The 14,050-nt window shown below is 46.0% G+C and overlaps 2 protein-coding genes across 3 annotated transcripts in view; one reads left to right on the top strand and one right to left on the bottom strand.

Moving 5' to 3' along the window:
* Positions 1–8,381, top strand: part of LOC147256856 (STE20-like serine/threonine-protein kinase) — a 21,180-nt gene extending 12,799 nt beyond the window's left edge. Inside the window, exons 12-19 of the mRNA XM_086210506.1 lie at positions 404–527; positions 740–919; positions 3,088–3,217; positions 4,893–5,017; positions 5,131–5,322; positions 5,407–5,532; positions 5,711–5,824; positions 6,693–8,381. Of these exons, the coding sequence (XP_086066632.1) occupies positions 404–527; positions 740–919; positions 3,088–3,217; positions 4,893–5,017; positions 5,131–5,322; positions 5,407–5,532; positions 5,711–5,824; positions 6,693–6,839 (1,138 nt within the window). The 3' untranslated portion in view covers positions 6,840–8,381. The remainder of the gene's footprint in view (positions 1–403; positions 528–739; positions 920–3,087; positions 3,218–4,892; positions 5,018–5,130; positions 5,323–5,406; positions 5,533–5,710; positions 5,825–6,692) is intronic.
* Positions 8,153–14,050, bottom strand: part of LOC147256855 (uncharacterized) — a 19,578-nt gene continuing 13,680 nt past the window's right edge. The window contains exons 35-55 of one of the 2 annotated variants that reach the window (XM_086210497.1): positions 13,962–14,015; positions 13,780–13,839; positions 13,280–13,306; positions 13,121–13,171; positions 12,939–13,001; positions 12,712–12,759; positions 12,512–12,628; positions 12,269–12,409; positions 12,084–12,188; positions 11,847–11,972; positions 11,695–11,760; positions 11,439–11,603; positions 11,211–11,351; positions 10,717–10,869; positions 10,521–10,637; positions 10,293–10,436; positions 10,047–10,187; positions 9,821–9,970; positions 9,668–9,739; positions 9,464–9,499; positions 8,153–8,751 (exon numbers count right to left, since the gene is read on the bottom strand). In XM_086210497.1, the coding sequence (XP_086066623.1) occupies positions 8,702–8,751; positions 9,464–9,499; positions 9,668–9,739; positions 9,821–9,970; positions 10,047–10,187; positions 10,293–10,436; positions 10,521–10,637; positions 10,717–10,869; positions 11,211–11,351; positions 11,439–11,603; positions 11,695–11,760; positions 11,847–11,972; positions 12,084–12,188; positions 12,269–12,409; positions 12,512–12,628; positions 12,712–12,759; positions 12,939–13,001; positions 13,121–13,171; positions 13,280–13,306; positions 13,780–13,839; positions 13,962–14,015 (2,027 nt within the window). In that variant the 3' untranslated portion in view covers positions 8,153–8,701. The remainder of the gene's footprint in view (positions 8,752–9,463; positions 9,500–9,667; positions 9,740–9,820; positions 9,971–10,046; positions 10,188–10,292; positions 10,437–10,520; positions 10,638–10,716; positions 10,870–11,210; positions 11,352–11,438; positions 11,604–11,694; positions 11,761–11,846; positions 11,973–12,083; positions 12,189–12,268; positions 12,410–12,511; positions 12,629–12,711; positions 12,760–12,938; positions 13,002–13,120; positions 13,172–13,279; positions 13,307–13,779; positions 13,840–13,961; positions 14,016–14,050) is intronic. The other variant, XM_086210498.1, reaches the window with a different exon arrangement.

The raw sequence follows: 14,050 nt of genomic DNA, 5'->3' as shown, positions 1-14,050 counted from the left end.
GGAGCTGAGGAATGCACCTTCAAAACCGAGTTACTTGGTCTTCCAAACTTCCTTATTTTTAAAAGCTTTGTGGATGGAAAATCACTTATTAGTCTCAAGTAATGTTAACTTCATCTGGTGTGTGTGTGTGTGTGTGTGTGTGTGTGTGTGTGTGTGTGTGTGTGTGTGTGTTTGTCTGGTGAAGTAATTACTGAGATAGATGTAAGCACTGTTAATCAGATAAAGTAAAAATGATTTGCACAGGAATCTCTGTGTGAATGCCGTCTCTGTGGGCTTCTGGCTGTTTTTCGTAGTTGAAGTTGTACTCAGTTACGTCTCAGAGTGTCTCCAGAGGTCGTGCTTGCTCTCCACTGTGACCTGCTTTCTGTTTATCACCATGTTTGTTTCCACCCACCCCCATTAGACGCCAGGAGCTGAGGGAGCTGCGCCTCCTGCAGAAGGAGGAGCAGAGGGCCCAGCAGCAGCTCAGCAACAAGCTGCAGCAGCAGAAGGAGCAGATCTACCGGCGTTTTGAGCAGGAGACCACAGTGAGTCCCCCATTTCAGAGCTGTCTTGGCCCTGGCTGCTACCTTTACAAGTAGGGCCAGCTCATGTAATAATCGTTCTCTCCTATATTTCTCAATCACCACAAAAATGGGCAATCTATGTTTGAAAAGTTAGTTAAGAAATGATGTAATTCATCTTTAAAAAAGGAAGCCCCTGAATGCATGTTTTGATTAAATGACCATGTATCCTGCAGAGTAAGAAGCGCCAGTATGACCAAGAAGTGGAGAACATGGAGAGACAGCAGAAGCAGACCATCGAGAGGCTGGAGCAGGAGCACACAAACCGGCTGAGGGACGAGGCCAAGCGCATCAAAGCCGACCAGGACAAAGAACTCTCCAAGTATCAGAACATGCTGAAGAACCGCAAGAAAGAGGTTCGAAATATGATCACGTCACCACTCTTTACTCCTCCTGTCAAGTTCCTACACATATTAGAAGGTTCTGCTTGGACATGCTTCTCTCATACGTCTGTTAAGTGTTTACGTAACTGCCTGGTAGCTGTGCAGGGCCTACGTCAGCCTGTGCTGCCACTCCTCATTCGTTTTGCATGCAGGACTCATCTATCCACAGCTTTTGTCTCTTTTTATTTCCATCATGGTTGTCCAGGCACAGGGCAAACAGGAAGTGGGACTTTCTCCAAAGCATGTGAGAAATGCTCTCATGAAACGCTTTAAAGAGGATATTATCCAAACTCCACCGGAGGAGGTAATGAAGGTTGAGTTTGCTGTGGACTTTGACCTTTGAACATCACAGCTTCCTCTCAGTTCTTACATACACATTTCTAAAAAAAAAAAAAAAAAAAAAAAAAAGCACAACGGAACACTGATGAGCCTTTTATTGACTGCTGTTTTTTTCCTCCTGCATGAGTTTGACGTGTCCTGATAGTGGCAACGTGTGCTGAAAGACTAATGTGTAGGAAGGTAATATTTGTGATCCACAGGGACTGGCCCATGTTATGATTCAGTCCTTTCAGTTGTCCTCCTGCACCCTGTGCAACGCTCCCATACAGGATGTAAGTTAACCCCACGCCTCCTCAGACTTGGACCTTGTGTGTCTTAAATCATTACTTATTACTCCAGAGACTAGACACTCTTTTCTCAATACATTACTATGTGCCAACGACTCAACACCAGACACTTCCTGTGAAATATGAATCACTCTAGAATTAACAGCGGTACCATTAAGCACCCATCCCTTAATTTCCTCAGGTTAGCCCCAGGGTCGAAGAGGTATTAAGATGCATCAGCTTTAATTACATCGAATATGAGGCCTTAGAGGGATACTTCACCCAAAAGGTGTATTTTGCCTTTCATGTTCTCCCAAATAGTTTTCTTTAAAGTATAAATATGTTTTTATCTCCTGCATCTCCTCTTTGTGGCTCCAGAAAGCAGAAGCCACATACGGCAACTTGTTGCCAACAACAGTGACAACCAGCAGCAGAACAACAGCAAAACTGCCCAGAAACGCCTGTTTACAACCTCTCAAATGCATCCCTCAGTATCGTCGACGTCTTCTTTGTCTAGCATTGTGCTCAGCAATGCACAAAACGCCTACTCATGAGTACTTTAAAGGCAAGATGCCTTTGTTGGGTCAAGTGTCCCTTTTTTAAATTATTTTAATTAATTTCATTGAAAAATTATTGAAACTAATTTAAAAAGGTGTTATGTTTTCACAGAATGGAATAGATTCTAAAGTAAACTGTCAGACGTCTAGCATGTGTTTGATTTTGTCTGAACAGTATGAAGCAGCTCAGTTAACATCTGCGACTGTGCAACAGCTCCAGCAGAATCAGGCAGTTGTCAGTACAGAAAACATCTCACACCTTGTTACTAACCAGCTAGCATTAGCTTGTTGCCTCAGGATGTCAATGTGTTGTTTTAACCCTAAAGGGGCCGATTACGACTTGAGTTATGTCAAGAGCATGAAAACGTGACGTATGCGCTGCAGCCCACGAGCAGCAGGTGGCAGCTGCAAGGGTCTCTGCGCACCAAATTTACCAAGCAGCCTCTGTGAGCTGTGCTGAGAGGTCATTAGTCCTCGGTGCAGTTTTTTTCTCTTGTGGCTGTGAGGTTGGCATTAAGTCTTATTCTAAGTGGTTGGTCTGATTGATTTTAACAAATATCTAAATGTGATTGTTTGACTGCTATCGAAATTGCAATTAGGTTTGCAGTATCGGAGGGATTGTGCAGCACCGCTAAGTGGTGGTAAAAAGGTTTTTGCAAGTGTTACATTGATCTGGGAGAAGCCTAGGGGTAGCCTGTTCTGGTCCTTGGCACGAAACAGCAAATCATGAAGCACCACATGAGAGTGATACATGTCAGCTTCTGCTGTGTGAGACGAGCCAAGTAGGCCGGAGCACCGGGACTTAAAAGCAGGTTTAATTGTTTACTGTCTGGTTCATCGGCTCAAGCCGTGCTTAGCCTGCGGTTCGTTTGGCAGAAAGCCCGAAGGCCTGCAAATACACACCGCTGGCCTCATAAGTCTTGGCCTGCTTCAGCGGCAACGACAACTCACATCATGTTCTGTGTTGTCCTTCTCCCAGGAGCAAGAGTTTCTTCAGAAGCAGCAGCAGGACCTGGACAGCGCTCTGAAGAAAATCATCCAGCAACACAAACATGAGCTGGCAACCATTGAGAGAGACTGTCTCAACCACAAGCAGCAACTCCTCAGGGGTGAGCAGGACACACCGTCCCACAACGCCGGGAACGTCTCTCCATTGTTTCTCATGGTCGTATTAGTCAGTGTCAAATACAGGATGTGTGTGTCAGGTTTTTGTAAAAATCAGTAAAACATTCTGTCATTTTACACAGATGTAGCTGCAGGTCTGTTTGTTTTTTTAAGTTTTTCTATGCTAGTTGTACTTCTAGGAAAAGCATAGTTGCAGTGACCACATTTTAATCCCGTAATCTTTAAAGAAACCGCAGAGGCATTCATGTTCTCCGGTCATCTGTCCGTCTGCTCCACGTGTGTGGGTGTGAAACCTCAGTGTCACCTGAAAGGAATTCCCTTCAATTTGCCACAGGGGTTCACTTCGATTCAAAGAATGATTCCATTTTGGGGGTCACAGGTCATTGTGACTGCACAAAATATTTTTGGGACAGAACTATAATTCACATGCTAATTAATAACCGAATTCCTGATACCCTGAAATGATGCCATTTACATCCAAGAGGTCAAAGGTCAACTTCAATTTCGTGGAACAGCTACAGATAAGAATATGAAGCAAAGACATGTTCTTGTGCTTGGGATGTCACTCACACAGAAAACCCAGTCATCGATGAGCAGTGAGCAAATTGCGCACCAAAATTCACGCAATATTTTCTCCTCTTTGTGTGTCAGATAAACTTTGTTTCAGTTTTCCACTCCACCAAGCTGTCGTTTCTCCACCTCCTCTGTCTCATGTGGTGTCCTCAGCCTCATCTTTTCACCTGAGAGTGGGGGGGTTTCCCTGAGGGGTTATAGCATGTTGGAGGATCATGCTCGTCCCCCCCCCCCAGGTCACCTGGTAGAGTTTTGGCATGCTATTCAGGTGCTGCAGTTCAGACTGCTTCACTGCCACCTCCCCTTGTTCAGTCACCAGCCGGTGCAGTGCACCTCACTGGTCTCCGATGAAAACATGATATTTGTTGTCTTTGGCTCAGGGCAAACACACCACATGTGGAGTGAGTCAGATAAGCAGTAATCCTGCTCTCTTTGGAGCAGCTTGGAGCTCTCTGACCACATTCCTCCTCACAGCAAGCGCAGCCCCCTCCTCCTCAGCAGCTCATTAGCACGGCCTGGGACTGCAGCCACACAAATAACACCTCTCAGGAATGCTCAGTGAACCGAGCCACGGGAAGTTCTAACCAGGGTTCATAAAGAGCTTTCACAGGGAGAAGAAATTATACTTCTGTAAATAAAATGTTGGGGGACATAAGCATCCTAATCAGGCGTTTTAAAGTGACCAGGGCTTTGCAGCAGAGGCTCAGTGAATGAAGGCGAAAGGATATTTTCCACTAAACATCTAGACTCTTAATCTGTTTTCGTTGTACGGAAGCGCATGAGACTTCCCAGTGCATCTAATTGCACCTTGTAAACTCAGAAGATTGTATTTGTTCTGTTTTTTTCTCTGAAATTGACAAATCTGTCATGCATGGCTGAGTAAAATAAGAGTCCTATCTTCAAAATGGATAAGATAATCCTGTCAGGTTGCTTTTATAAGGTGTAAAGCTTCGTAGTTTGTCTTTTGGCTTGTAAGGAAGTCGTAGGTTGGCAGGTAGAATTATTCATCTGTCAGATATTTGCCTCCCAATAAGCCTGTGAGTGGTTCACCTGTTCATCTTTGCTGGCTTGTGTGTTTTCACGCAGCTCGGGAAGCTGCGATGTGGGAACTGGAAGAGCGCCATCTGCAGGAGAAACACCAGCTGTTCAAACAGCAGCTCAAAGACCAGTACTTCATGCAGAGACATCAGCTGCTAAAGAGACACGAGAAGGTACAGACAGGAAACCAGCTTCAGTGTAGATCCCCTCCATTAGCCTTGCTATCACAATCAAATCCTTCAGCACATATGAAAAGGCTCTTTTCTTGGCACGTGTTTCCCTGCAGGAAATGGAGCAGATGCAGCGCTACAACCAGCGTCTGATTGAGGAGATGAAGAACAAGCAGACGCAGGAGAGAGGCCGCCTGCCCAAGATACAGCGCAGTGAGGCCAAGACCCGCATGGCCATGTTCAAGAAGAGCCTCCGCATCACCGGCGCGGCCATCACCCCCGAGCAGGAACGGGACAAAGTCAAACAGGTGATGGCCGACACATTGCAGCTGTTCAGTCAGTTTTTACACGAGTATCAGCCTGTAAGACATAAAGGTGATTCTGTTTTTCAGTTTGCTGCTCAGGAAGAGAAGAGACAGAAGAACGAGAGGCTCCACCAGCACCAGAAACATGAAAACCAGATGCGAGACCTTCAGCTGCAGTGTGACGCGAACATCCGAGAGCTCCAGCAGCTACAAGTAAGGATGTGAAATGTTTTATAGAAAGATTAATTCATAACTTTGTGCACATGTTGTGGGCAATTCTCCATATAAGGTACAGTCATTTGGTTCACCCTTCCTGCCTTAGAGACAGCAGAAAAACAGAGTAACGTACAATCTCTCGGTTGGTCAACACCTGGTTCATGTGTGCCAACAGAATGAGAAGTGCCATCTGTTGATCGAACATGAGACCCAGAAGCTGAAGGAGCTTGACGAGGAGCACAGCCTGGAGTTGAAGGAATGGAGGGAGAAACTTCGCCCCAGGAAGAAGGTATCCGTCCTCCGTACATACCTGGCCCCCTCACTCCGACTCCAAAAGGAACATTTAAGCTTTTGGCAGTCAAAGGTCGAAGATGAAGTTGTTCAAACTTAGTGGATCACTGTGTTGTTTGGACACAAATGAGGCAAAGTTCAACCCAATTTTTATTTTTCGGGACCTGGACTGAGCGATACCCATCTCCAGCTGACAGCTGGTGCATAGGGATCACGTTCAGCCAGGTCAGAGAGAACATGGCAGTTTCAGGCTGCGGATTTAACAACCAACAGTTCACACAGAATGTCTGACATGAGAGGGACACTCGTGACCACTTCTGTGACAGAGGCACATTTTTCAAGGTTCCAGGATGCATCAGCAGACTGGAGCCTGTTGAAGCTGCTGTGAGTTAGTGGGAAACGAGTAACCTCACTAGATGGGAATCGCTTGTCCCAGGGCAGGCAGAGGGAGATTTGGAACGATTCACACCAGTTGGTAATGTAACATAACACGAGTCCCAGACCAGTTTGGTATTCAGCCGAATGGACCGGACTGGTTTACTGGACTCGACCACCAGGTGTTGCACTTCTGCCAGCAGTTGTTCTATTCAATGTGAACTGTCTCCCTGTTCTGAAAACATTGCTGACAGATTTAACTAAACCGTCATGAGAGGTCATGAGCTCACTTGGCGGTGTCTCCTCTGATCTCTGAGCCAGACCAGAACAGTTAGTGGCTTAGCTAAACTACTGGCTGTTGTGGGGCCAGTTGTGTTGTTTACATTGTATTAAAGTGGTCACTCAGAGAGAGAGAGAGAGAGAGAGAGAGCGAGCGAGTGAGTGAGTGAGGCTGAGACCAACGTGGGTTTTTTTTTGCGTGTGCCCTGCAGGCCCTGGAGGAAGAGTTCGCCAGGAAGCTGCAGGAACAGGAAGTCTTCTTTAAGATGAGCGGAGAGTCGGAGTGCCTTAACCCTTCCACCCAGAGCCGCATCTCCAAGTTCTACCCCATCCCCAGCGTCCACTCCACCGGGTTCTAGGAGGAAGCGGAACACTCACAGACTTGCACAGCGCAGGTGGACTGGAACGATTGAACCTGTGCTACTTTCCTGTTACACCCAGACAACACCAGAGGATGTGGGAAGGCTCGCTGTCTCCATCTTAATTTTCTTCTCTTTGTCATATATTCAGTTATTGTGAAGGAGATTTTCAGTTCTCAGCTGGAAACCTGCAGTGAAGAAGCTCCCTGGCTACCTTTTTCGGACTGAACCATTTTTTTATGAGGAATTCAGTGCCTGTAGTATTTGACATTTTGGGCTTTTAAATTCAAATGAATGATGATTATTCTCTGCTGGACTCTTTCTGGTTAGACGTTTGCACTAAAGAAATGATAGCCTTTTTATACCAACTCAAACATCATTCTGTATCTTGATACCGTTAAATCTAGACCAGCAACCTGATCACTTCAAACTAGAATGTATTTCTGCTCAAAAAAAAAAGAAGAAAAAAAAAAAGATGCAGCACAGTAAAACATACAGTATATTTTTCTAAAATCATACGTATCTTTGTGTCTAGTTTAGGCAGTGATTTTTCTCCATCAGGGCTATTTTCTTTTCCTTCAGAATGCCTTCCTGTCTCGAGACTCGAGACGCCAGCAGTAAATGGGGGAAACCATTCTCTCGTTCGCTGGGAGCGGTGGATGAGACGTGGGTCACCTATCGATGAAGCAGCGTGTCAGAGCTGTCTCAGGTCGCACTGCGATCCTTGATTCCACAGCAGCGTCATTCAGGGACAAAGAAAGGATTGGAAAGTGTATGATAATAATAATAATACAGATACACAAACTTCCAAGCACAAACAGCTTTCAGTTTCAGCAGGGTTATGATGTGTCTTGATTATTTTGTTCTCTTCATCTGCCTCTTCGTCATGCGTTTCATCAGCAGGTGGATCATGAGCGGCCTGCATGGCTTTAGTTCTCTCCCTCTGTAGAACGGTAGAGTTTCGAGCGAGCTAATCGCCTTCGTACTGCAGAAAAGCTTCATGGATGTAAAACCCGAGGCTTGATTTCATTCAGCTTTTATTGCATCCGTACTCGAAGGAACACAAACAGAACTTCAGCTCCTTGCATGTTTTTAAAGCTGTGTATTCTCAATTTTAGTGTCGTATTTGATGCAGTGGGTGCAAAACAATGGACCTGACTGGTTTAGGCCATCTTGACTTCTGATTGGCTCATTTTATCATCTCATTTCTTTGTCACTGAGCGTTCGTCGAAGGTATTTAATGACACGGCTGTTCTGTACAAACCCACAATGCAGGAGTGCTGTGCACCTGTTTACAAAATGATACTCTCAAATCGCAGCAGCTATTTATTTTTAACATGTTAACATTTCACTCAGTCTTTCAAATGATCAGCAATATAATTAAAAAAAAAACGAAAATGAAGTAAAATGATTAAATTCTGAATGTCGACTGAAAAACTCCATATCAGGACCATTATGCATTAAATAAATGTATAGATTTAGAATGCCTGTGTAATGTAGATTTTCATTTTGCTGTAAATAAACCATTTCCTCTTTACTACACTTGTGTTTAAGCCTTACTTGTGTTGTATTCATTTAAAAAAACAAAAAACAAAGACACACCCACAACAGTAAAAGTCCCATCTTCATTCAGTCCCCCGCCCCACTGATACACACCCGCCAGGGTAAGTCAATACATACAATCCCACACACACACACACACACACACACACACACACAGCTCAGCATTGCGGATAATATTCAATTTTAAAAAATCCATCAGTTCAATTATAGAAAAATAAAGTACATCATTTTGTGAGAAACATCCCTCGTGTGCTTGAAACTACGCATGTAGCATCCTCCATATGTGCATACCGAGCCTCTCAAACCCCAGCGTTCCTCTTGGTTCTCCTCGCGATCCAAGAGTAGTCTCCTGAAGAACACACAGTTGGTAGAACGATCAGCTCCTTCAGGTTAACTTTTGAAGGGTGAAACTGATGAAAGATGTATTTCCAGCAGAAAATGCTGCCGTTTGACCATAGAGAGCTGAGAAAAGTCGCTGAAACGATGTTGAAAATTGACGAAACCCAGAACAAAAGAGCTTGAAGACTTAAGTCGTAGGAAAGATGGTGAAAACTAAAAAGTTACAAACACGAGCAGTGGAACAATACAGTTTTCCATTCACTTCCACAGCAAGAAACATTTTTTTTTATGTATTAAAAAGGCAGAAATCCAAAAATACTGGCATTCATTTCCTGAGAGCAGAACATTTTTATATATGAAGAGTTTCTGTACCTGAAAGTATGAAGCTGCTTTAAGAGAGCAGCTAACATAAAGAATAAACTTACGGCTCTTTAAAGTGTGAATGCTAGCTGAGAAAAAGTGTCCTGAAAATGAAATGTGATGAATATGAACTGAGACAATCTGCTGAAGCAATGCTGCAAATAGCTGAAGCGCATTGAAAGGAAACCAAAACCGAAACTAACAGAAAGATGAAGAGAGCTGCTAACTGAAGGAACCAAAAGTTTGGATTCATTTCGATCAAATTTAATCTGAATATCATGAAAAGTAGGAAAGGTAGATCGCAGATCCCTGTTTTGATCCCAGTTTGAAGAACCCCGAAGCAAATCAAGCTGGAAACTCACCTGTGTCACCTTTTGGACCAGGAGGACCTTGATCACCTGACAGACGGATGGAGCCAATTAAACCTTGGTTGGTCATTAAAATCACTTGAGACAAGCCAGCACAGCGGTGACGACGACGACGCGTTTGACATCACTATCTAGTCTGACTCACTGTAAACACCGCGACAACTCTTATCACATTTCCATTCCAGTGTTAGTGAGTACCTCTGTCTCCTTTGGGCCCTGGGAATCCCATTTCGCCCCTCTGCCCCGGCAACCCCATGATGGCTCCGTGAGCTGCGGAGGACATATTCGCTGTCAGCACTCTGAAGGCACGAAGCCAGTTTCCCATACTGGTGAGAGCTATGTTTTATTTACTTCTGATGAATTCCACTAAATCAGTGACATTCGCCTGGGAGCCAAACAACCGGCTGTATCCAGGGGGCCCCTGGGGGCCAGGTGGCCCTGGCGGCCCTTGGATGGCGTGTTCGCTGGGATTCCGTGTGGGTTCACGTAGCAAACCTCGAGCTGGAAGACAGGTCACACACGCGTCAAACAGTCGTATCCTTGAGTTCTGCGACCAGCAATGATTACGGTTGCTCACATTGTAGATATTCCACCAGATCAGTGGCGTTTCCATGGGAACCAACCCAGCGGCTATGTCCAGGGGCACCCGGTGGTCCTGGGGGTCCTTGGAAGACATGATTGGTGTAGTCCCTTATAATGTCATGCAGCACACCGTGGGCTTCAGAGGGAGGGGGGGGGGGCGGAGGGGTGGAATGATACAGTCACTGTATTAGCAACACAAAGGGCCTGAATTTGACCACAAACTCCTGGGTAAGAGACTTACATCTGATGTATTCCACGAGATCTGTAGCGTTTCCATGAGTACCAAACCATCTGGTGTGGCCTGGAGGTCCTGCGGGTCCAGGTGGTCCTTGTGGACCTTGGGTAGTTCGCTCATAGTGGCTAGGGTCCAGCAGCAGACTGTGGGCTTTGGTTGAAATGTGCAGAGGTTTAATTTGTGATGCTTCTTCCACTTCACCAGTGACAAACGACGAAGCTCACACTGACTTACATTTGAGGTATTCAACCACATCCACCACATTTTCACGGGAACTGACCCATCGACTGTGTCCCGGAGGACCAGGGGGTCCTGGAGGGCCTTGCACCACATCCCGGAGAAGACCATGAGCTGCATGTGGCGCAGAGTCCAGTATTAGGCTTCTGACATCAACTGTGAATTTTGACATTTGTGCTGTGTGACCACCTACTTTTGATGTAATCAGATACTCTGACAGCCATACTGGGGTAGTCCGCGGCATCCAGGGTCCAGTCTCTCACGCCAGAGACACCTGGCACTCCCGGGGGTCCAGGAGGGCCTGGTGGACCAGGACGTCCAAACATAGCTCCTCTTGCACCTTCACCTGGTGACAAAAGAAAGTGCCAAACCAGGATTGGTAAACCCTGATTACACTCAAACAATCTGTAACTAAATATAAAATAAAAATGTTGGAGCTCTTTTTTTTTGGTACCAGGTGTACTACTTCCAGTTTGACATCATCTAAAATACACTGCAGTTTTGTTTTGTTTTGTTTTTTTGTGATCCATTTGATCACTTCGACCAACACATCCAGCCAACACAGGCCATCAGCCTGTCTGTCGACGCTCAAAGTGAGAATGCGCTCAAGCAGAGTTGCTAGTCACTGACTTGAAGTGACACGGGAGAAGATCAATGGGTTTGACTCCTGCGTTCCTTCAAACTCACTGTTGACATAATCCTGTTGTTCTGCTCTCAGCGGCTCCGAGTTGGAATGCCCAGCATAGGACACCAGGCTGCGAACTGGACCAGGGGGACCCACAGGTCCAGGAGGCCCAGGGGGGCCAGGAGGTCCTCTCAAGTCAACACCTATTGGAGGGAAATGAAGCAGATGCAGGTGGACATGTCTGGTACCATTTCTAAAATGTTTCCCTTAAAACAACGAAGCAAACTCACTTTGCAGGTAATCACGAATATCTGAGCTGCCGTAGCTCCCAAGTCCTGCTGGTCCTGCTGGTCCTGATGGTCCAGGTGGACCAGCTGGTCCTGGTGGACCTGGGACACCTGGGACACCTGGGATACCAGGAGCCCCCTGAGGGCCCATTGCTGTTTCATATCCTGCTGGCCAATGACAGTGAAGAGTCGTTAGCTTCAGAAATCCACTAATTGGACTCAAAAGCAGAGCTGGCTTCTTATCTCTGTTGTTTCTTACCTGATACAAAACCTCCAGGAGGGCCAGGAGGTCCAGGGGGCCCAGGGACACCTATCATCCCCCTTTCTGGTGACAGACAGGAGCTACGGTCAAACACATTCATGTTCCCACAACACAAGACCTTTAAACAGGTAACTGTTCTTACTACACACCGTTCATCAGACTGAGAACACGGTCTGCCACTGCCTGGGTGTTAAATCTACTGCTCCCATGTCCTGGAGCTCCAGGAGGTCCTGGTGGACCAGAGGGACCAGTGACAAGGCTTCTTACGTCCTCTCCTGGACACAGACAATCAACACTCTGATGAGGCTTAACTCAACAGGCTCTTAAGACTGGGGTTGTGGTTCCTACAAGACATACAACTTTTTAGTTAGGCCAATAAGACTTACGTTGTAATAGACTGATGATGTCACTGACAGCGACGGAGCCAGGTGGTCCTGGAGGACCAGGAACCCCAGGAGAGCCAGGAGAACCGCCACTTACTCTGTTCTGACCTGAATAATAGGAGGAGAGTTTTACCAGCTGCTCGAAGTGAATGTGATTGAATGCAACATTATGATTTCAAAAATCCTACTCTGGATGTAGGCAATGACTCGATTGGCCACATCATCCATCGCCCCATCTGTTGAGAACCCATGGGCACCAGGGGTCCCAGGTGCCCCAGGAGGACCTGGAGGCCCGGGAGGCCCTGTGAGATACTGCCTAAAGTTGCCATCTATGCATAAAGAGAATTTGATATGAAATTCATTGTTACCAACTACACACGTGCCTTCACTCTAGTGATACGTTAGCCAAAGTGAACGACTCCACTACTCACTCTGAAGGTACTCTGCAATGTACTGGCTCATGTCACTGGACCCTGACACACTGCCATCTCTTCCAGGCTGTCCTGGTGGTCCTGGAGGGCCAGGTAGGCCATGTCTGACTATGCTACCTGGAATGACCAGACATAATGTTATTTTTTTTGTCCCTCCATCTGTCTCTGAGAACTAGCCATCAGTGGCAGGATGGTCGTACCAGTGGAGACTTCAGCGTATCCTGGGGAACCAGGGAATCCTGCATCACCTGTGAGGAAATTATGGTTAGCATGTGTTTGCTGACTTGTACTGAGTGACAGACGGTATCTGAGACGCTTGTGTGTCAGTATTCATTGTGGTTGAGTCCTTCTCCTTTGGTGTAATGAAACAGGAACAAAGGCAGGTTTGAAATTTGGTGTCACAGACAAACATTTGCCTTTAGTTTACCTTTAGGTCCTTGTGGGCCTTGAGGTCCAGCTGGCCCCATAGGTCCTGGCTGACCTGGGAAACCTGACGTGAAAAACAAATCATTAATCATATGGAAAGCTGGAATTTGCAGTGTTGACTTAGTAAATATCACCATGACCACTCATGTACCATTGATGGCAGAAAAATAGGAACATACATACCAGAACCAGAATCCCCTGGACTTCCCGGCAGACCCGGCTGACCTGGTTCACCTGATTCAATCATCATTACATTAAGCAAAAGATTATGTGTATGGTTCTAAATAATATGATGCATGCAAAGTTGTCTCATAGGCACAGAAAGCTTGTTCAACTTCTCACCTGGGTAACCTCGTGGTCCTTGTGAACCTGCGAGAATGACATAAAGCAGAGCTTTGTGATTGATGAAGACAGTGGTGGTGACTCAAAACGCCTCAGACACTACCAGATGGACATGTTTTCATCCATGCCACTAGGAGCCTATCCCAGCTGATACTGGGCGAGAGGCAGGGTTCACTCGGGACGGGTCACCAGTCTGACGCAGGGCCATCAGGAGCAATTAGGGACTTAGTGAGGATACTTGATAGGACAAGGATACATTGACGTGGTCACTGGGGTAGGTGAGGACCAGCAACCCTTCGGTTGCGAGACGGCCACTCTACCTCTGAGTCATGATGCCCCCCCCTTCCAGATATTTGAAGAGACTGAATCTTCAAAGGACAACTAAAACATGCATTTACTGATTTCTTCAGTTTTAAGCATTAATCCATCATACAAGTGCAGTTATTTCTACGAAATAATTTTGTGTAAAAAAAAGACACTTCTTAGATTGTCAAGCTTACCTGCTGGACCCTGTGGGCCCTGGGATCCAGGAGGTCCTGGTGGTCCAGAAAAGAAGGTTTCTAAGACCCAAAAAAAAGGGAAGAATGCATTAGGTACACCAACCAAAGCCATTAGAAGCTGAATATGAGATGTTTCAAGACGTCAACTATCAAAGATCTAAAGCTTGATTTTGTTCATCAACCTGACGTGGGTACAAAGCTTCCAGGTTCTCCTCTTGGTCCTGGTACACCAACACCTGCAAGACCAAACACAGATCAATATAAAATGTAT

This window comes from Aulostomus chinensis, chromosome 8 (genome assembly GCF_037954235.1).
Source record: "Aulostomus chinensis isolate RoL2024-O1b breed Wild chromosome 8, RoL_Achi_v1.0, whole genome shotgun sequence".
Classification (NCBI taxonomy): domain Eukaryota; kingdom Metazoa; phylum Chordata; class Actinopteri; order Syngnathiformes; family Aulostomidae; genus Aulostomus; species Aulostomus chinensis.
This window is presented reverse-complemented; position numbering and strand designations above follow the sequence as displayed.